The following is a 25,180-nucleotide window of genomic DNA, read 5'->3' on the forward strand; positions in this document are numbered from 1 at the left end:
TTTCTTGCAGAGAAAGCAGAATACGCCGACTGGAGCTCCTGAGATTAAGACCTATTCCAGGCCAAAAGGCAGACAGAATTGCCGATAAATACTTGAAACCTTCTGAGCGTCAAGAGTTAGGATGGGCCACACGGAAACATTGAGGGTGACTCAGATACGAAGACCAAGAGAGCTAGAAGAGCAGGAAAGGTGAGCCAAGGTTTAATACTGGAGGATTATTACGCCAAAGTACAACATTCGACACGAGGGGCGGAAGCGGAAGGTTGTCGGCCCGTGTGGCTGTTGCGACGCGTCGATCACGTGCCAAAACGTCATAAGCCTTGTTTACAATTTGAGGAATTTTGTAACCGCTCACCAACAGACTTGGTCCAGGTACGGCCTTGTTTGCTTTTGTGACTTCTTGGTTCCGAACCATCAACTTCTACCCTCTGTTATCCTCCCTCGCCGTTCTTCCCCTTCCTCCCTCCGTACCACGATGCCTCCTCGACGTTCTACTCGAGCTGCCTCAACCAAACCAGCGTCGAAACCAGCTCCGGTGGCTGCTAAGCCTGCGCCACGATCTCGCACAAAAAAACGGCCTGCCTCTCCTGAGCGCGCAGCCTCACCTCCTGCCAAGAAGCGAAGCAAAAGTGAAGAGCAAAATATAGATCCCTCTGCTGAGAGCAAAGCTACAAAACCCCGTACTGCTAAAAAACCTAGAATCAAGGTGGCAGCTTCCGCTGAAGGAGTCCAGACAAAGTCTTATCTCAATCCTCTTCCTACGCCGCCGGAAGTCAAGCGACCCGGTCTACAACTTTTTGCATGGGGTGCTGGCAACTTTGGACAGTTCGGCATGGGCCCTGACGTGCTCGGGGAATTGGATAAGCCACGTAAACATCCATGGGCTGAGAAGCAAATGCAAGAGGGTGCATTCGGGTCTGAAGCCGCAGGGCTTGAAGCTGTGGCAGCAGGTGGCATGCACAGTCTCTTCATCGACGAAAGTGGCAGGGTCCGTTGGTCAGCCTGTTTTATTACTGCTGATCACTTACTCAATTTCGATGACTAGATATGGTCTTGCGGTCTCAATGACGATGCCGCCCTTGGGCGAGTCACGCAGGAAGTGCCTGATCCAGAGAATCCCGGGTCATTTATCGATATCGACACTTTGACGAGTATTCCGCATCCCCTACAGTCCCTTGTAGACGAAAAATACCGGGCGGTTCAGGTCGCTACTGGTGACAGTATATGTGCTGCCGTCAGTGCAGAGGGAGATCTACGGGTTTGGGGTTCATTTCGGGTACGTGGATCGCAGAACGTTAACGGTCATTAAACTGACGCATGTTATCCTCCAGGTCAACGAGGGTTCTCTTGGATTTTCCAATGGACTAAGACATCAGTTCTTGCCGGTACCGATATCGATGAATCTGATCCATAAAGTGGGCGATATTGAAAAGGTTTCGTCAATAGCAGCAGGCGGCAATCATCTGGTGGTGCTGACCACTCATGGCAACATTTACACATGGGGCGCTGGCGAGCAAGCTCAGCTCGGTAGAAAGGTGCTCGAACGCCGCAAGATTCACGGCACCGTCCCAGAGAAGGTGACTCTGGCAACCCGAGGTCGGAAAGGCAAAGTTATTGGTGCTGGCGTCTATCATTCCTTTGCTGTGGATGATAACGGTGACGTCTGGGGCTGGGGTTTGAACACGATGGGTCAATTAGGCACTGGCTACGACAGCGAGGCTGATTCTCAAGTTCAACTCCCCAAGAAAGTCCATAATTTGAGTCCTGCCGACCTGGGAGGTGACAAGGTCGTTCAGATCGTTGGAGGAGAGCACCATACGTTGTTCTTGACATCTGCAGGAAAGGTATACGCTTGCGGTCGGTGCAATGCCGGACAGCTTGGGTTGCCAGAAGAGACGCTCAAAGATGCTGAGCACAAGGACTTTGTACCGGAACCCGTGCAAGTACCCTTCCCTGATGATGATGATCCAGTTGTCTACATCTCTGCTGGCGTGCACAACAACATGGCAGTCACGAAGGATGGTGCGTTATACTGCTGGGGACAGGGCACGCAGGGCGAGCTTGGTGTTGCAGATGTTGAAGTCCGAACGCCGCGGATGATCGTTCGTCGAGAAGGTGGCTCATGGGCAGCCGAGAAGGTGGCTTGTGGAGGCCAACATACGCTTGGTTTATTCAGAAAAAAATAAACTACTCGGACATCGTGTTAATTCTTATCTACATCCAGTACACTGCCGTTACTCCTGCAAACGTACGCATTGTATTTATTATTTTATTATCGTCACTATAGGTTCCTGAATCCAAAATATTTACTGAACCATTGACACCTTGAGTTAGTTTGAGTGGACTGCTGACCGGGTCTATTTCTTTCCCGCGCCACAAACGCGTCGTGCCGGGATCTCGTGACGGGGTATATATAGGGCGCGCCGATTTTTTTCCTGCCATTCCATCTCTGCTTCCTTCTACCATGGCGCCAAAAAAGGTCAGTATTCATCTTTGTCAAATATCGCGTTCTAATGCGATATGAACAGACCGTGACTTCCCAAAGGCTACACATTTCTCAACCGAAAAATCTTTCTCTCCGAAAGGAGCAAGGCAATCCTGACCGACCTGCTTGACCAGGCACAAAAGAGAGATCCAGACGCGAATGATATGTATATTTACAATGGTACTAAACTTCCTTTTCTCCTCCATCCTTCGCTAACGCCCTCTTATTGGCCAGATTACTACTCATAGTGCTGTCCTGGACCTCATCGACACCACCATCAGCACTCTGAACAACAAAGTCAAGAAGAAAGCCTGGAACGACGCGATGGACCTCCTTGAGGCGCTTACTCTCTTTTTCGACATGGAGGATTCGTGGCCAAGTACGTGCTTCCCGCTTATAGTGACGCGTCCGACCTGACCTCCTTTCCATAGTGTGCGATGACGGCAAACGTATCACGCACACCGACAAAGCATACGGCTCGTTATTAATCACGGTCCTCCGCGCGCTGAAACAAGACGGCCGCCTTGACACGACCAATTATCCCAGTCTCGAAACCCTTCTGAAATACGCTGTAGGCTGGGGCGAATCGGTACCGGTAAATACTGGATACAGCGGTATCTGCAAGGCTATTGGCTATCGGCTGTTCAAGAACAAGACGGCAGAGCAGGTGGCGTTGGAAAAAGCGCGTGTGGATGAGTGGATGAAGGGGCTGGATAAGGAAACCAGGAAGAGGATGGAGGAAGAGGATGATGAGGACGACGAGGACGATGATGATGATGAGGAAGGCGGTTGGTTCCAAGGGGGCAACAAATGCAACGAGGACGCGACGATTAAGAACCTTGTTCTATCTCGCGCTTGGAAGGATTACAAAGACTATCTCCGTGGAGTCCCGTCGCGCCCGATGAAAGGTCCGGGTGAGTGGGACATCAGTAAGTGGACCTACGAGCAGAAGAAGCCGTTCCTATTCAGCGAAATGGATATATAGGACCTCGGCCATCATTCTGTTGTTCGTAATATCCTAGACCTACTCATAACTCCTCGTGCTTTAGAATTTGGTATATTAGTCTTACTCCATCGCATTGTACAATACTTTTTGTGATTTCTTATTTCTCGGAATGAACGTTGTACATGGTACTTGATTTGAGTATAAATATGTACAGATGTACCAGCATGGGCGTGCGATTATAATCCTCCGCGTTAGCATACGTCCAGCATAATCCAAAAAGACATTGGGTCGCGGATTTTACATATAGGTGGCAGCCAATCGTCCGACAATGTACGTCTCCGTGTTCACAGGCGGGTATTTGGCCTCCTTGCCGCAGTTAGGGAGACACGAAATCTCAGTGGTAAAGTTGGGGTTGGAGAAGTACGCAATAGACTGACGAGCGGGAGTGACTACCTCAGTCTCGCTGATCTGCTTTGCAGGAGGCGCCACGACGCGGTGCAGCGTGGATCGAAGAGTATCGTTACTCCATCGAGAAAGCAAATCGCCCACGTTGATGACTATGGTACCCGGCTAAAACGAACAATCAATGATTTGAACGGATGCGATGGCGAGGTATGAATATCAGACGTACGATGGGCTGAAAAGGTAGTCATTGAGTCATTGGCTTTTAAGAGTAGCAGGTAGGCATTGGGACTTACAGTGGCAGGGTAGTAGAGACCAGTGTGAGGGTCTTGGACTTCAAGGCCACCAACTTGGTCTTGGAAAAGCAAAGTAAGTGTTCCGTAATCTTTATACAAGGCTCGTCAAAGACCCAAGTTTAACAGGATTGCATCTTCCTACCGCTGTGGGCACCGGCGCGCGCCTGACCAGTCGCCCTCCAATAGTTTTCGCTGAATAGGAGGGTATGACAAGAGCCGGAGGTTATGATTCTGGTCATTAATCTTGTTGTCAAAATACCGTTCATCCAAATTAAGGCCAAGCGCTATGGAACGCATAATGTCAACATGAAGATAGTGGCAAGTCTGGACAGAACGTTAGCTTCACGCTAGAACAAGACAGCTTTTCCATACGATACCTGGAAGAAAGTCCAGCATCGTCTTCTTGAAACCGGGCGCGTCAGGTTTCCTCCGGCCACTGGTTCTTCCATGTTGCATCCCAGTCGCGCCCAATCTCCATTGATTCCTTAAAATCTGGGGCCTTTTCTCTCAGAGCAGCGATTTCATTGGGATCCGCAGACTGTGTAACACGTTCACGTCCTATGGTAACATAACCGCGGTTCGATCGGGGGTCCTCCCATCTTAGCTTGTCCTAAAGATAGCCGTACGTCAATTACGAGATGTATCACTGGCCTGGTCCTCCTGACCTTGGTATCTGGGGGTAGAGCGAAGAATTCGGCGCTCTATCATAGTCGTCATTAGTACGTACATGCTGTCGAACGACGTGAAGATACCTTTTGGAAAGCACCTCTTACGATGGCTGAGAAGTGACAATTACCGACCTGAACGACAAACAGGACGGTGGTACGTACCAGGGGGTATCCCATGCTTGTCGACGTAGATGAACCCACTCTCCTTGAACCCCGCCACAACCTCGTCCGCCGTCACCTTCCTCTCGGCCGATGTCCTTGCTTTCCGATACTTTGAAAAATCAATGACTGGGATACGGAAATCCTTCGCTACGGTAGCAAAACCGCGCTGTAAAGTAGTACAGCTGCGAGAGAAAGCAGAGAGGCGGGTCGAGTACATGGTAGACGGACGGGGAGAAGGTGATAGACATGGCCGACACAGATTGTGCCATTTTTAATTCACGGTGGCTTATCCTGGCTTATCTCGATTACGTGTTGCGAACTACCAAATCCGGACTACTGCCTTAATCTTCAGCAGATGGATACCAGTAAAAGCAAGTCTACAGCTCTGTTGCTAACCTGCTCGCTCTCTACGAAATTCACCGTTTTTCAGTATGAAAATTCCAAAAGTCAGCAGGGCATTCGAAACGAGTTACGATTCCATCCGCGGAAGGGTCACCCGCTAGACAAAAGTAAAACACGATCAAGACCATCGATATCAGCAAAGGCCCCTAGCTCAAAACTATTCGGACTCCTCTTATCAGAGCCTGAGATATGTGCTTCAGTGCGCTTTGATCAGATATATACTAGCTCAGTCAAACCGTCGGCCGGCCTTGATAACAACGGCACTTGAAATTGCCTATAACTAGTGATGTCCACAACAAACACTCGCCGTGGCGCAGTGATCTGGAACCCATGCTTTACTTGGAAGTGCACACAAATACCATTTCCCACTCAATGATTCCTTGCATTTGGCATTGTCAACAGTCGTTCTTTGTTCTTTGGCGAAAACCCCGTCCTCTACTTTGAATCGTGCGCGTCCATCAGAAATTAGAATGCAGAATCCGTCCTATTGTTTGCGTAAAAAGATGACATCTAACAAATTGTTATTAAATTCTAGGCGCCGTCGGTCATGAGAGATGCTGTCCATGCGGTGTATATCATGACTGTCCTCTCACGGACGCCCATATCCCATGACGCTGGGAGATCGCAGACGTCGGAATAAGGCCGTCATGGTCTTGCCTCCTTCTGGTCCCCATCTGAACTTACAATCAGAAAACTACACCAGTAAGCGAACCACGGAACTTACTCTCCGGCTGCAACCTCCTGACAGCACTGCTCAAACTCTTCCGACACGGAAACTTCTTCCCATTTGTCAACAACGTAATCCTACAGCAACCATTTGTCAGTAAAGAACTGCATCGGAAAGGTGTCCTTACCTCAACCAGGGATCGTAATTCATCCCATGATGAGGTTGCTAACAGTAACGCGAAACTCGATTGTGGGGTCAGAGTAGTCATCATATGCTCCAAAGCGAGATTTGCCAACGTTGGCATACTATACCGATGTGCCACCTGATACATGGACAAAGCCGACGCTGGAGGAGGCGGAGGAGTCGGGTGCATGTGAGGATCCGGTGTCGTATTACTCGCCTGTCGCGGCCTTTGTGACCGCGGGGAAATTGGATAGTGGCCCCCCGCAGAATAGTTAGGAGGAGGAACAGTCAGAGGGACTGGGGCTTGTTTAGACCGACTGGATGAAGTCCCTGAGATGTTTACCGGAATGGCTGAGGCGCGTCGAGGTGTAGTCGTTGTGGAGGTAGTGTTTGTCGTTGTGGTTGATATACGTGAAGAAGTTGCGCTCGCCGATGTCTTCGACGCTGATGCTAAAGGAGCTGGACGCGGACTCGGTGGTGTAGCTCTTATTTGCCCAGGTTGCAGTCCTGCAGGTCCGCTAGTGGGAGATCGGCTTCGCTCGGTGGCACTGTCCCCGCTAGTGGCACTCCGAGCATCAATGGACAGGTCATCTCCATGACCTGACTTGTGGAAAGTCTTCCAGTCCCATTCTCCGCCATGGGCATGCAACCATTTGGCACTCCAGCCACCTCCAATGCCTTCTACAGCAGCCCTTGGATCGTCGTGCTCTTTGAAGAGAAGCCAGTTTGCGCTATAAGGTATGTAAAGTACTTCAAATCAGAAGGGAGGTTAAGCATCAAGTAAATGCTCACTAGCAGAACTTGAGCAACCAATAAACGGTTTCAAAATCAGCCTCCTCGACAACGATGGTAAGAAGTTTACGTTCGCCCGATATTACTCCCTGATTCTCAGCGAATGAAGAAGCCAACATAGTGGCAAAGTAGTCAGATCGACGCGTTAGTATGTCTGAATGAGCATAGATGATGCGTTTACGCGCTGTAGTTTGAGTTGAGAACAGGGAATGGGAAGATGTTGAGGAGGGTGATCGGTGGGTCACAGGTGACGTTGCTTCAGGCGCATTCAAGGCTGGAGAGGAATGGATATCATTGGATTGTTTCTCAAGACATACGAAGCGAACATCTCCAGTATCTGCAGAGAGACCATTACTCGGAGAATGTCAAAATGTAGAGTACACTCACTGGGATTGTCTAGTGACGCTTCCAACCCATCAAGAAGATCTCGTGGGACATAGTAAGCAGAGGGATGAGACGGAAACAAGGGTCCTATCGGACAATGAATCTGAACACAGATCACGAACGAATCTGTCTCTCGAATACGCGAATTCTCCAACAAAGAGAAGAGTGAAGGCAAACTGCAGGCTAACAACACGTCGCTCAGCTTCAGATAATGTGAGCAAAACGAACCGGCCAGCTTACCCCAAACCTCGCTTTCTTGCCTGAACACCCAATCATTCTGCCAAAACTCCCATACCCATTCAGGGCGTGCACCTCGCTCGCCCGCCCGGTCATCCTGGCACTTGATCGCCGTCATCATCGAAGTGGGCATCTCATAATCGGGATGGGCAAAGTCTAGTGCAAGAGAAGTAATATAGAGCGACAACGTCTTGCTATCCACATCAGAAGGAGTTTGAGAACGCGCTATCTCCAATTTGAACTAGGAATCCACCGTCAGTTAGCACCCAAGTCAAACAAATTGCGTACTTTATTATCGCCCATTACAGGCGACTCTTTCAAAACTTCGAAATCGCCGTGTTCGGCGTGATCCTCAGCATTGAGGTTTTCAGATGGTTCTGGGTTCTCTGTGCCTTCGATGTAATCTCGCAGCTTGCGAATGTCTCTAATAACCCATTCAAGTCCCTACAAAAGAGGTGGGATTCGAGCATTTCATGAAAGAAGCAGGCGACCCAGCGTACCATAAAGGTCCATTGACGCGTGCTCTCCTCTGGGGCGGGCGGTACATAGCCCATCGTGGATCCGGTGTTGTGTCTGGCAGCAGGGTTCCACGCCGAACTACTTCCTGGAGGCGTGACCAAGGCCTTGGGGTCCCACGATGTCTGAGGCGACGAGCTGGAAGAAAGAGATGTCAAGGATGATGTTCGTGGATATCTGAGATGGGCAGCAGACGACCAAGGCCAGTCTGGACGGGACAAAGAAGAGATACGGCTAGGTGATGAGGACAAAGGCGATGATATACGTTGATATTCGGACGCCGACATCGTGGTTAAAGAAAACAAACGGAATCCAAGTTAGGAGACACCGTTTATTGCATCAAAGACAATATTTATAGACGTCTGACCGTGCAACTGGTGATACAATTCAAAATCCTACGTAGCAGTAAGGTATATGACATTCAACTAATATGTCTCCCAAAATATATCAGGCAATACTTCCCTCATCACTATCGGGTAATATTAGCGACCACAGCACATTTAGAAAGTAATACACCCACAAGTCCAGTGATGATGCCCTTGTGCCTCTTGAAGGCGTCCGAGTGGGTTGTTTTCATCGGTCAAAATATACTTTTCTTCTTCCTCCGCAGTAATCCCTTTTTTGATGACGTTCAAGTTTATCTCGCGGGCGTTAAGAGTAGACAGGATGTAGCGACGGAGCGGCGAGCCTAGAAAATCGTCGCTTGTAGCGGCTCTGAAAGTCAAAGGACCTGGGGACATAGTACAGAAGAATACCTATGAGAATGATCAGCAGCGAGCTCCTTATTTTGTTTGACAGTCCACTTGCAACGTTGATATATTCTTTCTCGTACTGATCTTCGGGAAGATCAGCCATAACGACATCGTGGAACGCTCGGCACCGTCCAAAGGCTTTGGACAAGGTATACGAAATCATTCGCATAGGTTCGGACTTAACATGCCCAACGAAATTCTAACACAGAGTACTTGAGCAAAGTGGACAGATGAACTTGTGGACTGACACTCACAACAGCTAAAACACCATCAGGATGGATAGGTACTTCTAAGGTCATTCCAGAACTCCATTGTGTAAATGTGCTCAGGCACGCCACCTCCGGAGAAGCAGTCATGGACCACAATGTCGTATAGAGTCTCTTGAACTCCAGCATCCACACTAGCACGCTTGCGAGCAGCCCAGGTTCTCGCATCTTCCAAGTACACTTTCCCAGGACCAGGATCGGGAAGGCCGAACCATTCCCTAGCAGCATCATACACAGCTGGATCGATCTCCACGATGGTTAGAGACATGTTATGTCGGTGAAAAGATGTAGCGGAGATACCAGCTCCTAGACCACTACAGACATTTAGCACTTGGGACAATGTCGGCACGGTCAAACTTACATTACCAATGCGTTCTTCCAGTCATTTTTGGCCGTGCTATTTACCAATCGAGCAGCTTCCTGAAGAATGAAAACGCCATAGATAGAGTCGCCCAAACGATGATTATGAGAATCAAGTAGAGGGGGAGCGCCTTCTAGGGTCATAATCTTGGGTCCCATCCACACACCCCCAAGGAATGAATGAGCGGCACGAAGATAGCGAACGTGCGACATCTTGTTGTCGGGATGATCTGGGTCACTAGATAGAGAAAGCGCTTGTCCAACCACAATTAAGCCTGTGGTTGATTGAACAGAGGAGTGTATCTGCATTGGATAACTAGGATGTGTATATGTCTGTCGTAGAGGATGAGGAAGCACCGGAGAATATAGATTTGGATAAACTGAGTAGGAAAGAGCGGCGGCCAGCGAGAGAACGATGGACTTAATCTGTATCGGAGTGAATGAGGTTGCAGACTTTCGGTGTTGCTTTTTGGAGGAGGTTTTGGGAGAAGGGGTAGGCGATACATCCATTTGAATAATTGAAAGACACAAGAAGAAGAAGGAAAGCGCTAGAAACTAGAACGGACGTGAGCAGACTCATGCTTGACTGTGGGAATCGACGTACAATGAAACTTTCGGAGAACGCGTTCAAAGCACTGATTTGCGACCAAAATTTCTTCATAATCTTGAGGGCAATTGAAGGTATAACCACTGTTTGAACCGAGTGGGACAGCATCCTCAATATGCGTGGCGACTGCCAGCTTGGTCAAATGTATTTCACGAGACCTGACCTGCGCTCACCTTCCTGCCGCTCCCAACCATAAAACTCGAAAGAGCAACGACCATTGGAACGAGCACCAAGACATGAGTAACTGCTGGTCCCCACACTGGATCTCGATTCCTGGCCGACCAAACGGCTACCCAGTACGTGGCATTTGGTGCTGCTGCGAATAGTAGCACAGAGAACAAAGCCTTCTGGCTGAGTGAAAAGGTAAAAGGCTGGACAGCTGAGATGACGAGCGCTGCTACTAGTATCTTGTCCAAGAGATGGTTTGTCGGCACGGAACTGTAGATGGGCACCAAGGCACGCTCATAGATGAAGACGACCAGCGAAAGAGGAAATATGGAAACCGCGACGTTGACTAGATGCTGGAGGTGAGGCATCTTCTTTCGGGCGAAACATTCGACGCGTTCAGTGAGTGAAGGAGGCTGCTCGCTGTGCTTGTCGCAGCCAAGGATTTGGAATTGCCTTGCTTGTTGTGTTGTCAGGTTTGGGTTGCATCAAGGATTTTTCCCATCTTTCTTACGAGAATGATGCTAACGGGCGGCGACGACGACAACGGGTGGAGGTCGATTTGCTTGGATGATGAACATATACAGGGGTAGCTAGAATCGAAGAGATTTTTTGTGAAATATTTCTGCCTTTTTTCTTTCACATTTTTTTATTCTTTCTGCCCTGAACATATGTAGCCTACTGTCAAGCTCCGTACCACCTACTGTCATCAGCTGTGCACCACTGCAGTACCTCATCGTCATATGCATGATCCGAGGCGTTTCAGGCCCTCAATGAGCGCTAATAAGCGGAACTTGCGTTCGAATAACGCTCGAGAACCTGAAGGATTACAGCTGGATAGCGATGCATTAGGGGGCTTTCGTCGGGTGCTGCCGCCTTTTGCGTCGCTTGGCCTTGTGCAAACGAGCGGAAATATCCAAGAAAGGTCTAGAGCAACGTCACCGGACCTTCAAAATTTCAGGAGTCATGTTGGCGTCATTCTGGTGTTAATTTAAATACGCGTCTTGGGTGTCGACCCATCTCTTCATTTTACCACCATGGCTGATCGTTCGCAATCTCGAGGTCGTGAATTCGTGAGTGAATCCCCATCGTTTCGAGCTGTATATACTAAACGCTTGCTGCAGCAATCATCAGGAAGAGGGGGGCTTGGAAATATTCGCCCCACATCCACGTCGAGGGACAGGCCTGTCGACGGTCCCGATGATTTTTCCTCGACGAGAGGCAGAGAGCCTGCCATTGAGCCCACCAAGGTCCTTGATTTTACTCGCGATGTCTTATCATCGAACTGATGTCGAAGATAGATCTATTCGACTGGTCGTGGAGGTGCTGGCAACATTCGCTCCCCGTCTCGTGACCACAAGGAGCATATAGGACCTGACCGTCACGAGAGAGAGATCGTCAGAGAGCATGATAGGCTCGAAAAGGACGCACCGGTATGTCACTCTTGACGCGGTTGATACAAGGACCTGATATCTTATCTCCTAGCACTCCTTTGGCCGAGGGGGATTGGGAAACATCTCCCGCTCGCGATCTCGTGGTCCGGCTCCTGTGACTCCACCCAATGTGCATTCTCCTGGTCGTGGCAGTCTTGGAGATGGCACCGGCCCCATTTACGAAGACCAAGAACAGCCACCTGTTGGCAACCCTCGGTGAGTTCTGATCGAATCTTGTCTTTTGCACGTCTTCAATTTTTCACCTGCAGACACTCCACTGAACAACATGGTCCAGGTGCCCATGAACCTTTTGGCTCTAGGGACCGCTCCGCTTCTCGCGATCCGGAGCATCGTGGCTCCTCTAAAGACAGGCACGGACTTTCGGGCTTGTTGCACAAGGTTACCCATCCTAATGAACCTCGCAACTGAGGAAGAAGATGACCAAGTAGTATACGACGAAGAAATCCAAGATCAAATATCGTAATCATATGTATGTCTATTTGTATAATGCCAGGAACTCTGAAATACTGTGTTGAGCGCCCAAATGCGCAGATGCTTGAGACAAGAATTCCAAACGAAAATTTAGGTTGCCAGACTTATGGCCTGCGCAGCAACCTCACAAGAAGTTCACTGACAGATTCTGCCGTTCACCGCTTCTATCTTTGAATCAGGGAATGGCCGTGACTTCGTTTACGCTTGATCTACCGAATCAGCCGCACCTCACTCTCTCGAAAGCAAGAGGAGTTCATACCGCGAGGTGCACTTTAGCGGCGAATTCTGGACCTTAAGCACGTCAACGACTACACGGAGAAATACCGTTGTTTAAGAAGTACAACAATCTTAATGATGCTATGACATGCATTCAAATGCAATCTTAACACAGCTGCGCTAATAAAATGATTGGACGATCTTTTCATTCTTCGAGCCTGGCCTTCCGTTAGACTTGCATAGCTGGCTCGTATAGCGAAACTCGCGCTGCGCGGGAATTGCTTATACAGCTCGTATGCACATGGTAAGGAACAACGCCTTGCTGGAAGGGCATAAATACGAAGACGCGCTGAAAGTCAACAATCAGGACAACACCTCGAGCGCACAGAACTAGTATCCGATAATTGAGGCGAGTCAAACGCAACTAGCATCATGACTGTCACTGATGACAGTCGGCAGATATCATCATGCCTAGCAAGCCTAGCAAGACGCCAATGACTCCCTCCAGCGCCTCGCGCATCCAGTCCACTCAGGTATTTACACCCCGTTCTCATGTTGGCACCGTCGCTGATGAAAGCGTCGTCAGGCAAAGACTGGGAGTGCTGGCAAGAACACCTTCGCCTCTCGCGCTCAAAGCGCTGGGCAGACCAACGCCAATAAAGGCCTCGTTGGGGGCGGCGCACCAAAGAGCGCCGGCGCCGGCGGTGGTAGCTGCTGGTAGTGGGAATAAGTCACCGAAGAGCAAGTGAAGAAGGAATACTAGACCGGATTTGTGAGGGGGCGCTTGATGTTTTCCCATCGATGACTTTATAGTGACGCCAGTAGTAATTCATATCCATCAATCAGTTCACCTGTTGATTCATACAGCCAATTACTTTTCTTTTTTAATTAAGCAAAAGCAGCTTCAAGCTCCATAGGGAGTGACTCCATTAACGACAGCTTGCGAGATTCGAGTGGTTCCCAACCAAGAGTATATAGACGATTGGTTTTAGCGTATTGACTGCCTCCTAAAAGCGACCAGCCATCTGCCAGGGAATTTTCAGCAAAAAACACAATGAAACTAAAGGGGGGGCATACAGTATCCTAAAGGATCGACAATTTCCGTGGGCATAGGCTTGGACCCGCCTACGGTTGCGAGCCCTTTGTCAAACATCCACTGTATGCTTGCTGTTAGCACGGAGACTCGAGGTACTTTCATACATACATAGCCTACTGCAGACGCCCACTCGTGCATAGGTATCATAGGTTGGTCAGATCCAACAAAATCTAGTAAGCCTATGGATCAGGATGTCCACTAATAATCGTTAACACATTATATACTCACAGAGCCCTTCAGGCCCTTCTTGAGCTTTACCATCCAGGGCTGCTTTCAGAACTGTCAAGCAAGCCGAAGCACAATCTTTGACATGCACATTAGGCATGACATTGGCGCCAGGACCCCAAGTCCCAGCACGGCCAATCTGTTTATACATGTCTCTGAAATAACGAAGAGGCATTGTTGTTTTCTGTACGCCTAGAATCCATTTCAGGGCGCAAAAATAATCTGAACAAAAGAAAGCAGCATACGTTCACCTAACCCGTACATCCATCCGGGAAACAGAATCATCGTGCGAACGGGGTTCTGGCTGCGTGTTCCTGCATCTACGATAGGGATGTCCGACTCCAAGTGCGTGTTAGAAGGGTCGCAGTCTCGCAGATTCAAATCCGTATCGATCCACCATTTGATGCTGGCAGGGTCGACGGACTCTCCGCGGCAATTGTCGCTCAAAATTCCAAGCCCTGATACGTGAATATAGATTGGAGGACTCCCAGGGTGGTGGGCAGAGTTTTTCTCGAGGCCAGCAAGAGTCGCTGGGGAAGAGAAAGGGTTTATCACAAAAATTCCCAGCGGAATGTAGAAAGACGCACCTCTGACGCTAGGCCAGTGATCAGAACTAGCTGTATTAATTACTATCGGGCATTTTGAGGACCACTCTTCAATAATCGCATTGTCGTCTAGGGTACCCTCAACGAATGTAACGTTTGGATGCAGTTCTGACACGCTGGCTCTCCTACTTTCAGATGAATTCCTCAACAGAGCGACGACAGGATACGCAGGCAGATCACGTCCAAGAGACTTTAGCAAGTGACCCCCAAGAAAGCCTGTGCAGCCCAGGAAGAAGATCGAGGGTAGTTCACCAGGTTTAGACATTTGTGGGAGTATTCATACGACATAAATACTTATACGGACGAACATGCCAGAGCGAGACTGAGCTGGGCCGGGAGTCCTCGCACATGATAGGCCCTCGGTAATCCCTTTTGTTTCAGCGTTGCCGCAGAAGACTCCACGAATCTGGTGACCTAACGAGCTTGACTTGTTATGGGATTCTTGGTCCCACACTAAGGTTGCCAGCACGGACTTGAGTGAAGAGAAGAGAGAAAGGCCTGGCACTCACGTGGTCGATAATGGCCCTCGAGTCATGCGAAGCTTTGAAGTCTTGTTACTTTGATACTTATAGACTGTACACACCTCGTCGGTTATAATTCCTAGCGGTGCGCTTGTCATAGGACCACGCGAAGGACTACGCTCATTTCATGTTCCTCTGGCTCAGGGTCACCTTCTGAGCGACAGTGGCTTTCACTACGAGGTAATACATACCTTTTACTCAAGCAGTCTGCGGAACGGGTAGTATTGAGGACTATTGGAAAACTAGTTTGATCCGCGAGCATATTGATTTGACTTCCCGTAGTGCAACGATGATATGAGGATACAAGCGATAAATGCAATTATGTACGTGCTTGGGAGAAACAGAAGGAGTCCTTGTTGGATTGAAGGACAATAATGATCGATAAAGGAAGCGATGGACAAGCGAAACTTGAAAGCAAATAACACGAGGTGCTGTACGTGAATAGTGAGCAAGAGGAAAGAGTCTCATGTGAGTCGGGTATAGAAGAGGCGAGAATTGAGCATCCATACATGATATATTAAACATCTCCACGTCGTAGATGATAATCGACAGTCCATACAGAGGTGCTGGCAATTCTGTGTCATGAATGCACGCCACGCGTGGAACGCGATGTAGAGCGCGTGCTCTTCCGCCTTGGTCGTGGCTTAGTTGGACTACCTGACTTCTGGTCAGAAGAGCAACTATGGGCTGTTGATCGAGAAGACCGACGAGGCCGAGTTCGAGGTGACTCTGATTGAGGAAGAGGAGAAGGACGTTTACGCAAACAGTACCGCGGGGAGACCTCAGCAGAAGAACTGGGAATAGTAGCAGGAGGTGTCGCAGGAGGGGAAGAAGGAATTGGAGGTGAGGGGGCTCTGATCGGGCAAGGTGACGCGAGACGAGGAGCAGTGACTGAGGCGGGAGTCGGCGAGTTGGGAACAGAGACGGCGACAGGTTCAATATCCATGTCGTCCTTCTGTAGATCGACGAGACGCGCAAGTCCCAGTTGCGCCATCGAAATAAGATCTGGGATAGTCGCCTGCGACGCTGTGTCCAGCTGAGAAGCGGGGATTGAGCTGGTATCTTTGAAACCCCAGTTCAAGGACCCGTTGGGCGTGACGAGAGGGGTGTCGACGTACGGCTCCGACTCTTGTGAGTCATAAATGGGAGGCTGTGAAGACGGTAAGAGTAACGGTGGCAGCTTTGTGATATCGGAGTAAGCAGGCATTCGTTGGCTAGGCGGCTCTTCAATGACCGGCTCTGTATCCACCCTCTGCAACTTTGGTTTCTTGCCAGCCGAGAAAACATCCTCATTATCAACATCCTCTTCACCAAATCGACGCAGACGTTTAGGAGATCTCATCAGACCTGACTGCGGTGGCTTGCGGCGGAAGGGTGGGATTGGGGGTAGCTTGCTTTCATAGGCAAAGTCTCGTGCTTTGATGCCAAACTTTGCAAGATCTTCAGGCTGTGGCTGCGGCGTTGGTTGCGCAAGGCGGGCTCTCTTCGGAGATGAAGGGCCAGCTTCCTGCGAGCTTGCGGTCTTGGCAACGTTATCTTGAGGATGCACTCCGTTGACCATGGCTCGGTCACTCACAATGGACTGGACAGCATCGTGTCTTGTGAGATTCTCGGTTTCCTGCAAGATGCGCGCGCTTGTAGAGGTCGGGAACCGCTTCGGCTGCTGAGATGACTCGATCGCTTGAGCCATGAAGTACATTCAACGGGAACTTGATGTGCTCTTCAACTGGAACCACCTTGAAAGGGTAGAGATGCTGTATTGGGCTCGACGTAGAGCCAAATGCGAGGTCTTTGACGCCGTCTGCCACGCAAACAAGGTGGTGGTAAAAGTTTGAAACGCTTTTCAAGCTCAGCGACACGTAAATGGCCTTTATCACGTGATCGTATGATTATATAACCCACACTTTGCTGAATTTGGAGCAAGACACTTTACGTGCCTTACTGTCGCGCTATCGTCTTATTATTCTGTCACGACTCCTGGAGCCGACTCGAAGGAACACCAATTGCATGAATTCCCTGTCAAGTTGGCAAATCCAGCCCTGATCCTCGCAGGAACTGGTATGTCGTCTTATATTTTCTTCCACGCTGTTTTCCTAGGATGCGTTCTAGCTCCCCTTAGGCCGTATACCGGAATGTGGCGACGTGCATGGAAGCCAGTGGCAGCAACAGTTGCGATTGGTACTCCAGCGTACTTGTATTACTACAGAACGACGCCAACTTTTTCCATTCCTATCCGGGTCAGAGATTCGGACGGAAAGCCGGCCATGTCGACTAAGGTCCTGCCTCTTCTCTCCATGGAAGAGGTCAACAAACGTTTAAGCGAACGCGCGAATTCTGAAAGGACGCTGCGGCCAGGACGGCATCGTGTGGAACTACGCAAATGCAGCATTGCCTTCGAATGATCCTATTGAAGACGCACATTCAGAACAGATCATCCAAAGAGACGATGCTTCTGGCGACTACCTGTTCTTCGCCGTTATGGACGGGCACCGTGCCGGAGATACCTCCCATCTGCTTTCCCTCATTCTTATTGAAGCGGTTTCTCTTTCCCTCTCTAAGCTCATCTCGAATTCCTCTTCAACGACCCTTACTGGATCCGCTCTTGACCGTGTCAAGTCAGTTGTTGGGGTCGGGTCGACTCCGGACGCTGATCCGTATCGTGTCTCCCTCGCTATACAGGATGCATTCACTGACCTAGATCGTGAACTCATCACTGCTCCCCTCCGTGTCCTCGCCAGGCAATGTAGACCGATCAAAGGGTATACCAGACCTCAGTAAACACCCGCTTGCATTGAAGACTATGCTTCCGGCCATCTCAGGTATGGGCGTCTGTTCCGTTGTTTATCAGGATTCTTATTCGCTATCTAGGCAGCTGCGCTCTGATGGCTGTATTCGATACAGCTCACAAGGACCTATACGTTGCTTGTACGGGAGATAGTCGTGCCGTTGCTGGTGTCTGGGAACCAACTCCTGACGGCAAAGGTCACTGGCGTGTCGATGTTCTTAGTGAGGACCAGACAGGCAGAAACCCAAACGAACTGAAGAGGTGAGCTTCCTTCATGCTTGGGCATACAGCACATTGACCTTTACCGTAGAATGCAGGCAGAGCATCCTAAAGATGAAGCAGACACGGTTATTCGAAATGGCCGGGTACTCGGAGGCCTAGAACCTACGCGAGCCTTCGGTGACGCGCGCTATAAATGGACACGCGAAGTGCACGATGCGTAAGGCATGCTGTCGTCGTCTTTGGTCTCGCTCTCACATCCATCTAGTCTCAACCATGCATTCATGGTCGGCAACGATTTGTCTTTACGGAGCCAGCCTCAGACTCTGAAAACACCATCTTATGTGACCGCACGACCAGAAGTTACCCACCGCAAGCTATCTTTCGACAAGTCGTCGCCGGAAGCCATTCGGTTCTTGGTCCTAGCTACTGACGGCTTGTGGGACGAGCTCACGTAAGAGACTGTCCCCTCATTTTATGCTGAACTAATCCCGTCTTACTTGAACAGTTCTGAGGAAGTCGTTAGCCTCGTTGGCGGTCACTTGGCGGGCATCAGAGGTGTCATTCCGAAGTCCGAACTACCTTCTCTTGTACCGACGTCCATCAAAACTAGTGGTGTAGAGGGTAAGGATAACCGTCGGAAGCGAAACAGTGGATCGTGGGCATTCCGTGATGAAAATGTTGGTACACACCTCATTCGTAATGCTCTCGGAGGTGGTGATGAAGAGTCACTGCGACAACTGGTGAGCATTCCGGCGCCATATTCTCGGAGGCATCGAGACGATATTACGGTCACTGTTGTGTGGTGGGAAGAAGGACGGGAAGAGGATGCACAAGTCACAACACCTACGAAAGCCAAGTTATAGATTCTGTACTAATATTAACGGCTAAGTCTAGAAATTGGAAAAGCTTGTTGACGTCCTCGACCCGAGATCGAGGAACAAGACGGAGGCCGAAGAAGGATTCTTACGGTAATTAGTGTGAATTCTGATGATGAATTACTGTTGTCAGTGTTTGACGCACGTCCTGTGAGACAGCGGACCACGTGGAATTGTTTGTTCTTGCTGGCGCGTTTTCAACAAATCTCTACCCTGTTCCCCTTTGCCGGTACCCGACTTTACGCTGCCTTCGTTTTTTCCCCTTGCATGCTTCTTTCCCTTTTCTCTATCTAGACGTTTTCTCTCTAGACTCCCAACGGCTGCCATGCTGGCGTCTCCTTTGTATCCTGCTCCTTCTCCTGCTTTTTCTCCTTCCCACTCGAATGGAGACGATCAGCTCTCATGTAGACCTTCAAGAGATTTAGAGGCCTTCAACAGCCTTCTGCCCCCACCAGTAGAGTTCATCGAAGGATCTTCTTCAGGGACTTTGGCTGTGGCCGAAGGCAAATACGAGCCTATAAATGCCACGCCTACACGGAAGGCGTCTCCAGTGAAGGAGGTACGTGGGATGCCCGCTGTTTGTTGATCATCATTTGATACCATGTCCAGCAGCCCGTACTTTCCCAATCTTCCCCTGTCCTTTCCCCCAAAGTCACCAAACGATCAGCCGGCAGAGCAGACGTTGACGCCCAGTCCCTCTTCGCAGGCGAAGTCGACACAGCTTGGCCCCCCAAATTTAATATCGGATCCGGGCTGTTCAACAATGGCAATACATGCTTCTTGAACAGCGTTCTACAATGTCTCATTCACACCCCGCCACTCCTTGCTGTTCTTTACGGTCACAATGAAAGCTGTGAGTATCCACCTTTCTCTTACAGTGACGAAAGGTAGATATCCGTGCTGCGTCCAGTGAGGAGTCCAATGGCGGGTCCATCTTGAGCATATCTTGATGCGTGACTGTCTCTGGTCGACCAACATGACTCAGCGCGCCTATCTGGTTTTCGTCGCAGGGGACGTACGAGACAGTGGTTAATAACTCATGAAGGTCGTGTCAAGAACGTCTTTTGTATGGCTTGCAACCTGCGGTCGGTTTGCTTTCAGGCCTACTCCAACAAGTCGGCCTTCTCCCCGGGACTAATTAGCACTAAGCTACATCGTGCGTTCTATCTTCATTCCGCTCTTCGCCATCTAATGAATGTCAGTTATCGCCAAGCACCTGAAGCGAGGTCGACAAGAAGATTCGCACGAATTTCTTCGATATGCCATAGATGCTTTACAGAAGTCATGTCTATTCGGCTATCCACCGTAAGTACACTTTTAGGGTACGCCGCAACAATTTCGTCATATTTGGATCTTCACAGAAAACTCGATCCCAAGGTTGCGGAGACAAGTTGGGTGCACAAAATATTCGGCGGCAAGCTGCGGTCTCGAGTGACATGCCAATCGTGCGGCCACAATAGCGACACGTACGATAGCAATCTCGATGTCAGCCTCGATATCCACAGAATGAGCACGGTCAAAGAAGCTTTACACAAATTCGTTGCCCCTGACTATCTGAAGGGCGGCGACAAGTACAAGTGCGAAAGGTACGTCAATTTTGCTTTCTTGTGTTTCGGCTATCAAACCAGTCAACAGGTGCAAAAAATACGTGAATGCGGAGAAACGCTTTTCAATACACAAAGCGCCTCTCGTTTGCACTATCCACCTTAAACGCTTCTCGCCTATGGGTAACAAAATCGGTCACCAAGTGAATTATGACGAGCGCCTCAGCCTTGCCCCGTATATGAGCGAAGGAGAATTCGGACCTCTCTACAGCCTATATGGTGTCATTTGTCATGCTGGGGGTGGTCCAAACTCCGGACACTACTATGCCTTTGTGAAGAGCAGATCGGGCGATTGGTATGAAATGAACGACGAGTCTGTGACCCGTGTTCACCAGACACCTGTGCGGAAGAATGCGTACATTCTTTTCTATATGCGGACCAAGGGTGAAAGACTACAGGCGGCCCTCAGTCGTAACTGATAAAGCGCCGCCTGTAGCCAACGGTGTACACCCGTTAAAGGGAATCACTGTGGGCATGAAGAAGCGAAGGGTTAGAGAGGACGAAGACGAGGAGGACACAGGTGTCAAGATGTCGAAACCATTTATCGGACCGCTCTTACCGACAGAATCCGACAAACCTGGTGGCCCTTCGGATGCCAAACGCCAGAAGCTAAGCTCTACCAATGATCCACAAGCCGATGCTGTGAAGAAGAAGATTGAGTCGGCGCAGAAAACGTTGTCCAATTTAGCACAGTACGCTAGCGACGACAGCGACGAAGAGGAGGCGAAAGAGAAGAAAGATGACGAGGAGAAGGATAAAACTGAATCTCAAGAAACCTTAGGATCCGCTTCTCCGCCCAAACCATCTTCTCCACAAACCACATCGTCCGCCCCGTCTCGGTCAACGTTCTCTTCACCCATACCTCCAAATCGATTCTACAGTACCCCGAATAACAAACAAAAAAGGCATGGTCCAGGTTCCGGGAACTCCAGGGACCGTTGGCAGCAGTCCAAGCAGTATAGCTTCAATCCGTACAACAGATTTCTGTCAGGGAAGAAGGGTAAAGGAAGACCTCGACCGTTATGACGGACAGTAGCTTTGTTTAATAACGTTATCTTAATGTATCAGGTTACGCAACGCCCTCTGCCTCTACATACAGAATATTTGACCGCCGTCGGGATCTGCTCTTTTGAAGTAGGTGCTCTTTCCAAATTTGGGAGTTGATCGTCGGCTCCGGTTTTGACTCGAACTTTCAAATACTATATGTTACTTGCTACTTTACCTCCGTGAAGACCAAGCAATATGGCAGACTCTCCTCAAGGTGTGCTTGTAGCTAGATCTAGAACCTGAAACAGCTCACAGATGGATCAACCTCTCAAGAATCCTTGGTGTACGACCCTGATCAGGATGTCGAAAACATACGCGCACTTCGAACGGACTATAGATCCCTCACCAAAAAAATGGAAGGTAAATAAATACCCCACTCTTTGAAAGATATCTGCCCTCCAATATCTCCACTCTTCAATACGTGCATCTACAGAGTACCGATCTAATATCGCAAAACTGAGTATAAATTAGATCGAACAAGATGTCGGAAAAGCAGACATATTATTCAAGAAAGGCACGTATAGCATCTATAGTCCAACCTCGAAATTATCTTTGTTGTAGTGAGAGCACCTCAGGAAGCCGCGCTAGATTCCGCTTTGTTGCTACTAGCTTCCGGCCTAGGAACACAAAAGGCCCGCGCAATAAAGTGCGGGGGCGTATCCTTCGATGCTGATGAATTAGTCACCAGACTTGTCACATTCATGGGTGGTCGCAGGTTTGAAGACGTAGTCAACCATGACTCTGACTCTGGTTCGGAAGAGGAATATCCCGATACCACAAGGGCCCTTGATTGGCAAAGGATTGGACGCCGAGCTCTGGCAAAGAGCCGCAGAGTGCCTGCTCCAAGTTTCATGTAGGTTGGTCTTCGTGATTGCGAGTGCTTTGCTGAAAGGTTGTTCGGATATCCCAAAGGCTTGGGCCGCTTTCTATAGAGGTGAAAAAGCGCTCAGCCAAACGAGCGAGGTTGGAGAAGAATAAAGAAGATCAGCGAAGGCCACAAGAACTCCAGGAAGCAGACATCGTACGGTCCGACAATGAAACCACTAAGAACGTGATTTGGTGTGCTCGACACCCTTTGCGGCAGTCTCAGCGTTTTGTCTAAATAAAATTTCGTAGCTATCAGCATTACTAGAGAGAACCGGAAGAATCAATCTATTCCGCTTTGTCATTAATCCCCAAGATTTTGCTCAGTCCGTCGAAAACATCTTCCACCTGTCATTCCTGTTTCATGAAAGGAAAGCCGGTTTAGAGTTTCAGGATGGAGAACAGATTATATGTAAAATACGCCCCATTTTGACTCATGCACAGTCTCATAATTCTCTTAGATCCTTGTTTCGAGGAAGATGCTCCAATAAGGGACGAAGACGCCCCACGACGATCCCAACTAATCTTGGAATTCGACTACACAACGTGGAAGGTAAGATAATCAAGGTTGTACCAGCTCACTGACTTATTCAGTCACTCTTCCTAGCGGGCAATAGATGTCTTCAACATTCAAGATGCTTTAATTTTTGACCGAAGACCAGACCGTGAAAAAAGCGACGTAGTTACATGGCTATCCTAAGTGGCCTGTGGTGTATCTTCCTATCGCTGCTAATATACGCATCTTTTTCGCATCTCCATCGACAGTCGATTACTTCCATGGTCTAGATGCTACCTGCTTTTTGTACTTCAGCTATCATCTACATGCTCGCGTTCAATTGAAGAACAAGTTCCTCATACTTACTATATACTAATGGGAATCAGGTCAAGTAACACATGACCCGTACTTCATAAAACTGGTAGGCAACATTGATATATAGATGGTACGACGAAGGGTATCCATTATTGACAGGAAATACAGGGTACGAATTAAGGGCGAAAACGTGAAAGTATTCGTAACGACATTGAAACCATAAGGTCATGGTATTATACCAGAAATAAGAAAGGGCGTTACGAATTAGATTATAGCTACAAAAAAATGTCCATGAGAAGAGGTATGTCCTGCAAAACGTTCATGTAAATTCCTCAAAATTCATGAGTAAAAGTCCATCCAGTCCTGTGCGTCTTGCGGCTGAGAGGAATGCTTAGGTGCTAGATCCCACATGCCGAAGAGGAGAGGGGCGTCCTGCGCATTGAGAACTTGATACGCACCATAATCCGCCTCATCGATAGGAACAGCGACAGGATAGGAGAGTTCAGCATCCATGGTTGAGTCCAACGCATGGGCATCGGGGGAGTCTGATACCCGTCAGTAGATGGTGCAGGGAGAAGGACACGGAGAAAATGAAAGTGAAGGTGTCTGGGACGAAGATCGTGAAGGAGTCAAGCCGTATACCATCCCGGGGTCAAGGGAAAGAGGCGAAGTGTGCCTAGAAATACCATACGTAGGGACAGTAAGGTAGTTTGAAAAGGTTTGCGGAGGACCGTAAGAAGGCACTGTGGGCTGGGGCACATCTACCAACCAGATGGTAAGCGTCTTTAAGACCATGACAGAGATGAAAAAGCTTACATTCCGACAACGTCGCGTCCGGAAGTCGGATAAGAGGCGCGGCTTCTTCAGACGTTGCAGATGAAGATGATGAAGAAGAAGAAGAAGGCGAAATCGAGCCTGCACGGCGACCGCGCCTACCCCGTCCACGATGGACCGGGTGAGTGGCGCCCTCCAACAGATCGGCGTGAGCTTCAGCCTCCTCTCGTGACAGCTGATGCTTCTTCCGCAAGTGCTGGATGAACATACCGCGGCGCTTGATGCTGGAAGGATCGAAGAAATGTAAGAGTCGGTACCAGTAAGCGTCACGCCGATTAAAAACGTACCTAGTCTGACATCTGGATCCTGGGCAACGGTAGGGATTCGTGGTCTCATGGATTTCCTTGACGTGACGGGAGCAAGAGGAAGGATCGCCAAAGGCTTTCCCGCAACCGTATGTGCACAAATGCGGCTTGTCTCCCGTACTATGGTGCAATGGTAAGGAACTTGCTTTCTTCTTGACCTGTAAGAAATGCTTACTGAACGTTTTGATGCGTCTTGAGGCCAGACGCCTGAGAAAATCCTCTACCACAGGTAGAGCAAATATGGGGCCTGAAAGAGTGTCTTCAGTCAGACAACACGAGCAGTCAAATCAACGACTAACCTGTCTTGGGTATGGATTAAAGTGTGTCGATTAAGATCTCCTTTGCGTGAGAAGAATTTGACGCAGCCTTCATAATGGCATTTGTAGATAACCTGCACGAGGGACAAGAGGAGAGAATCAGACAAGCATCCATTTATTTAACAACCAGGACTCACCCCACGCATGACAACCGGTAAAAAGACGTTTGATAATTATAAGGTCTTGACGTGGTATCTGGAGGTATCTGACGCTGACCAGCAACGCTGAAAGTATTAGGGAACGTGAAGGTATGGAAGAAGGAAAGAAGGAATAAGCGAATTTCTTTTCTGGCGTCCTTTAAAACATTCCAAATGAACATAGCCGGAAGAGAAAGATCCTTGACAGATCGCGCTTATTGTTCAAAGGGCCAAACAAAGTAGTCCGGGTTCCAAAGTAGGAAGAGAGCCTCGGCAAAGGCGGACAAGATATAAAAGGACGCTTCCTAAGGAGAACAATGAACAATTAATTTCAAAAAAAGAGGATCTGTCATTTGTCTGAATATATGATGTCTCACCTCGGCTCATAGAGGAAGCCTAATACTGTCTTGTGCACACGTGTATATCGAGCGCAGCGTTAGCGACCGGCGGTGTCAAAAGCGTTCCTGGACAGTCTCCGGCTACGACAACCACACAATTAAA

General features: G+C 49.2%; 13 protein-coding genes across 13 annotated transcripts; 7 read left to right on the forward strand and 6 right to left on the reverse strand.

The window, feature by feature from the left end:
- The first annotated feature begins 336 nt into the window (after positions 1-336).
- EV420DRAFT_1528197 (regulator of chromosome condensation 1/beta-lactamase-inhibitor protein II) lies at positions 337-2,402 on the forward strand. The gene is made up of 3 exons (XM_060472495.1): positions 337-988; positions 1,046-1,276; positions 1,332-2,402. Exons 1-3 carry the CDS (start codon positions 476-478, stop codon positions 2,184-2,186), a joined length of 1,599 nt encoding a protein of 532 aa, XP_060333718.1. The 5' UTR covers positions 337-475; the 3' UTR covers positions 2,187-2,402.
- Positions 2,403-2,427: 25 nt separating this feature from the next.
- EV420DRAFT_1528198 (uncharacterized protein) lies at positions 2,428-3,579 on the forward strand. The gene is made up of 5 exons (XM_060472496.1): positions 2,428-2,483; positions 2,546-2,665; positions 2,720-2,732; positions 2,767-2,864; positions 2,917-3,579. The coding sequence occupies exons 1-5, from the start codon at positions 2,465-2,467 to the stop codon at positions 3,468-3,470; spliced, it is 804 nt and encodes a 267-aa protein (XP_060333719.1). The 5' UTR covers positions 2,428-2,464; the 3' UTR covers positions 3,471-3,579.
- A 149-nt stretch (positions 3,580-3,728) lies between these two features.
- Positions 3,729-5,176, reverse strand: EV420DRAFT_1640277 (uncharacterized protein; the record flags this gene model as incomplete). The annotated part of the gene is made up of 9 exons (XM_060477084.1): positions 3,729-4,001; positions 4,063-4,068; positions 4,130-4,218; positions 4,272-4,413; positions 4,476-4,506; positions 4,567-4,739; positions 4,795-4,830; positions 4,882-4,907; positions 4,960-5,176. 9 exons carry the CDS (start codon positions 5,174-5,176, stop codon positions 3,729-3,731), a joined length of 993 nt encoding a protein of 330 aa, XP_060333720.1.
- Positions 5,177-5,607: 431 nt separating this feature from the next.
- EV420DRAFT_1528216 (uncharacterized protein) lies at positions 5,608-8,444 on the reverse strand. The gene is made up of 8 exons (XM_060472497.1): positions 8,125-8,444; positions 7,913-8,068; positions 7,628-7,865; positions 7,391-7,570; positions 7,004-7,340; positions 6,216-6,942; positions 6,086-6,165; positions 5,608-6,035 (listed from the first exon to the last, which is right to left on the reverse strand). The coding sequence occupies exons 1-8, from the start codon at positions 8,425-8,427 to the stop codon at positions 5,951-5,953; spliced, it is 2,106 nt and encodes a 701-aa protein (XP_060333721.1). The 5' UTR covers positions 8,428-8,444; the 3' UTR covers positions 5,608-5,950.
- EV420DRAFT_1628365 (spermidine synthase) lies at positions 8,445-10,661 on the reverse strand (the record flags this gene model as incomplete). The annotated part of the gene is made up of 8 exons (XM_060476060.1): positions 8,445-8,609; positions 8,661-8,895; positions 8,948-9,091; positions 9,147-9,181; positions 9,231-9,472; positions 9,520-10,073; positions 10,123-10,251; positions 10,299-10,661. 8 exons carry the CDS (start codon positions 10,659-10,661, stop codon positions 8,566-8,568), a joined length of 1,746 nt encoding a protein of 581 aa, XP_060333722.1. The 3' UTR covers positions 8,445-8,565.
- Positions 10,662-11,221: 560 nt separating this feature from the next.
- EV420DRAFT_1528228 (uncharacterized protein) lies at positions 11,222-12,299 on the forward strand. The gene is made up of 4 exons (XM_060472498.1): positions 11,222-11,540; positions 11,592-11,723; positions 11,776-11,939; positions 11,993-12,299. The coding sequence occupies exons 1-4, from the start codon at positions 11,328-11,330 to the stop codon at positions 12,150-12,152; spliced, it is 669 nt and encodes a 222-aa protein (XP_060333723.1). The 5' UTR covers positions 11,222-11,327; the 3' UTR covers positions 12,153-12,299.
- Positions 12,300-12,510: 211 nt separating this feature from the next.
- Positions 12,511-13,361, forward strand: EV420DRAFT_139658 (uncharacterized protein). Its single transcript, XM_060468993.1, has 3 exons — positions 12,511-12,840; positions 12,891-12,964; positions 13,018-13,361. Exons 2-3 carry the CDS (start codon positions 12,899-12,901, stop codon positions 13,150-13,152), a joined length of 201 nt encoding a protein of 66 aa, XP_060333724.1. The 5' UTR covers positions 12,511-12,840; positions 12,891-12,898; the 3' UTR covers positions 13,153-13,361.
- Positions 13,264-14,769, reverse strand: EV420DRAFT_139887 (uncharacterized protein). The gene is made up of 6 exons (XM_060468995.1): positions 14,340-14,769; positions 13,998-14,282; positions 13,756-13,944; positions 13,636-13,697; positions 13,509-13,587; positions 13,264-13,456 (listed from the first exon to the last, which is right to left on the reverse strand). The coding sequence occupies exons 1-6, from the start codon at positions 14,620-14,622 to the stop codon at positions 13,320-13,322; spliced, it is 1,035 nt and encodes a 344-aa protein (XP_060333725.1). The 5' UTR covers positions 14,623-14,769; the 3' UTR covers positions 13,264-13,319.
- Positions 14,770-15,629: 860 nt separating this feature from the next.
- Positions 15,630-16,334, reverse strand: EV420DRAFT_1242894 (uncharacterized protein; the record flags this gene model as incomplete). Its single annotated transcript, XM_060466651.1, has 1 exon — positions 15,630-16,334. A coding segment is annotated over one exon (705 nt), but the record flags the coding sequence as incomplete, so codon positions are not given.
- Positions 16,335-16,736: 402 nt separating this feature from the next.
- Positions 16,737-18,925, forward strand: EV420DRAFT_1528239 (phosphatase 2C-like domain-containing protein). Its single transcript, XM_060472499.1, has 8 exons — positions 16,737-16,936; positions 16,988-17,242; positions 17,265-17,605; positions 17,637-17,697; positions 17,747-17,924; positions 17,974-18,102; positions 18,151-18,336; positions 18,391-18,925. Exons 2-8 carry the CDS (start codon positions 17,011-17,013, stop codon positions 18,746-18,748), a joined length of 1,485 nt encoding a protein of 494 aa, XP_060333727.1. The 5' UTR covers positions 16,737-16,936; positions 16,988-17,010; the 3' UTR covers positions 18,749-18,925.
- On the forward strand, positions 18,917-21,390 carry EV420DRAFT_1305406 (Usp36 protein; the record flags this gene model as incomplete). Its single annotated transcript, XM_060468476.1, is given in 7 exon segments — positions 18,917-19,319; positions 19,370-19,613; positions 19,806-19,916; positions 19,963-20,065; positions 20,122-20,346; positions 20,396-20,772; positions 20,789-21,390. 7 exon segments carry the CDS (start codon positions 19,086-19,088, stop codon positions 21,388-21,390), a joined length of 1,896 nt encoding a protein of 631 aa, XP_060333728.1. The 5' UTR covers positions 18,917-19,085.
- Positions 21,391-21,674: 284 nt separating this feature from the next.
- EV420DRAFT_1266313 (Nse4 C-terminal-domain-containing protein) lies at positions 21,675-22,975 on the forward strand (the record flags this gene model as incomplete). The annotated part of the gene is given in 7 exon segments (XM_060467322.1): positions 21,675-21,771; positions 21,883-21,929; positions 21,945-22,264; positions 22,324-22,472; positions 22,535-22,687; positions 22,737-22,828; positions 22,883-22,975. Coding segments are annotated over 7 exon segments (951 nt in total), but the record flags the coding sequence as incomplete, so codon positions are not given.
- A 503-nt stretch (positions 22,976-23,478) lies between these two features.
- On the reverse strand, positions 23,479-24,901 carry EV420DRAFT_140094 (uncharacterized protein). Its single transcript, XM_060468996.1, has 6 exons — positions 24,680-24,901; positions 24,525-24,616; positions 24,401-24,472; positions 24,208-24,345; positions 23,903-24,144; positions 23,479-23,847 (listed from the first exon to the last, which is right to left on the reverse strand). The coding sequence occupies exons 1-6, from the start codon at positions 24,686-24,688 to the stop codon at positions 23,642-23,644; spliced, it is 759 nt and encodes a 252-aa protein (XP_060333730.1). The 5' UTR covers positions 24,689-24,901; the 3' UTR covers positions 23,479-23,641.
- Between the last annotated feature and the right edge of the window lie 279 nt (positions 24,902-25,180).

The sequence above is a fragment of the Desarmillaria tabescens genome (assembly GCF_030435595.1).
Source record: "Desarmillaria tabescens strain CCBAS 213 chromosome Unknown EV420scaffold_10, whole genome shotgun sequence".
Classification (NCBI taxonomy): domain Eukaryota; kingdom Fungi; phylum Basidiomycota; class Agaricomycetes; order Agaricales; family Physalacriaceae; genus Desarmillaria; species Desarmillaria tabescens.

Excerpts from the sequence above, each read along its gene's own strand:
- EV420DRAFT_139887 (XM_060468995.1), bottom strand. The coding sequence starts at position 14,622 with ATGTCTAAACCTGGTGAACTACCCTCGATCTTCTTCCTGGGCTGCACA. Across the intron at positions 13,945-13,997 it reads GATGTACGGGTTAGGTGAAC|GCGTACAGAAAACAACAATG; the intron begins GTATGCTGCTTT and ends AATGGATTCTAG. Across the intron at positions 13,588-13,635 it reads GGGCGTCTGCAGTAGGCTAT|TGGATGTTTGACAAAGGGCT; the intron begins GTATGTATGAAA and ends GCAAGCATACAG.
- EV420DRAFT_1528228 (XM_060472498.1), top strand. The coding sequence starts at position 11,328 with ATGGCTGATCGTTCGCAATCTCGAGGTCGTGAATTCGTGAGTGAATCC. Across the intron at positions 11,541-11,591 it reads CTGCCATTGAGCCCACCAAG|ATCTATTCGACTGGTCGTGG; the intron begins GTCCTTGATTTT and ends TGTCGAAGATAG. Across the intron at positions 11,724-11,775 it reads GGCTCGAAAAGGACGCACCG|CACTCCTTTGGCCGAGGGGG; the intron begins GTATGTCACTCT and ends CTTATCTCCTAG.
- EV420DRAFT_1528216 (XM_060472497.1), bottom strand. The coding sequence starts at position 8,427 with ATGTCGGCGTCCGAATATCAACGTATATCATCGCCTTTGTCCTCATCA. Across the intron at positions 7,866-7,912 it reads CTGTAATGGGCGATAATAAA|TTCAAATTGGAGATAGCGCG; the intron begins GTACGCAATTTG and ends GTGGATTCCTAG. Across the intron at positions 7,571-7,627 it reads GCAAGAAAGCGAGGTTTGGG|CCTGCAGTTTGCCTTCACTC; the intron begins GTAAGCTGGCCG and ends ACGTGTTGTTAG.
- EV420DRAFT_1528197 (XM_060472495.1), top strand. The coding sequence starts at position 476 with ATGCCTCCTCGACGTTCTACTCGAGCTGCCTCAACCAAACCAGCGTCG. Across the intron at positions 989-1,045 it reads TCATCGACGAAAGTGGCAGG|ATATGGTCTTGCGGTCTCAA; the intron begins GTCCGTTGGTCA and ends TTCGATGACTAG. Across the intron at positions 1,277-1,331 it reads GGGTTTGGGGTTCATTTCGG|GTCAACGAGGGTTCTCTTGG; the intron begins GTACGTGGATCG and ends GTTATCCTCCAG.
- EV420DRAFT_1528198 (XM_060472496.1), top strand. Across the intron at positions 2,865-2,916 it reads CATGGAGGATTCGTGGCCAA|TGTGCGATGACGGCAAACGT; the intron begins GTACGTGCTTCC and ends TCCTTTCCATAG.
- EV420DRAFT_1528239 (XM_060472499.1), top strand. The coding sequence starts at position 17,011 with ATGTGGCGACGTGCATGGAAGCCAGTGGCAGCAACAGTTGCGATTGGT. Across the intron at positions 17,925-17,973 it reads AACCCAAACGAACTGAAGAG|AATGCAGGCAGAGCATCCTA; the intron begins GTGAGCTTCCTT and ends CCTTTACCGTAG. Across the intron at positions 18,103-18,150 it reads ACACGCGAAGTGCACGATGC|TCTCAACCATGCATTCATGG; the intron begins GTAAGGCATGCT and ends ACATCCATCTAG.
- EV420DRAFT_139658 (XM_060468993.1), top strand. The coding sequence starts at position 12,899 with ATGCCTAGCAAGCCTAGCAAGACGCCAATGACTCCCTCCAGCGCCTCG. Across the intron at positions 12,965-13,017 it reads CGCGCATCCAGTCCACTCAG|GCAAAGACTGGGAGTGCTGG; the intron begins GTATTTACACCC and ends AAGCGTCGTCAG.
- EV420DRAFT_140094 (XM_060468996.1), bottom strand. Across the intron at positions 24,473-24,524 it reads TTAATCCATACCCAAGACAG|GCCCCATATTTGCTCTACCT; the intron begins GTTAGTCGTTGA and ends ACACTCTTTCAG. Across the intron at positions 23,848-23,902 it reads GGACGCGACGTTGTCGGAAT|ATGTGCCCCAGCCCACAGTG; the intron begins GTAAGCTTTTTC and ends TCTGGTTGGTAG.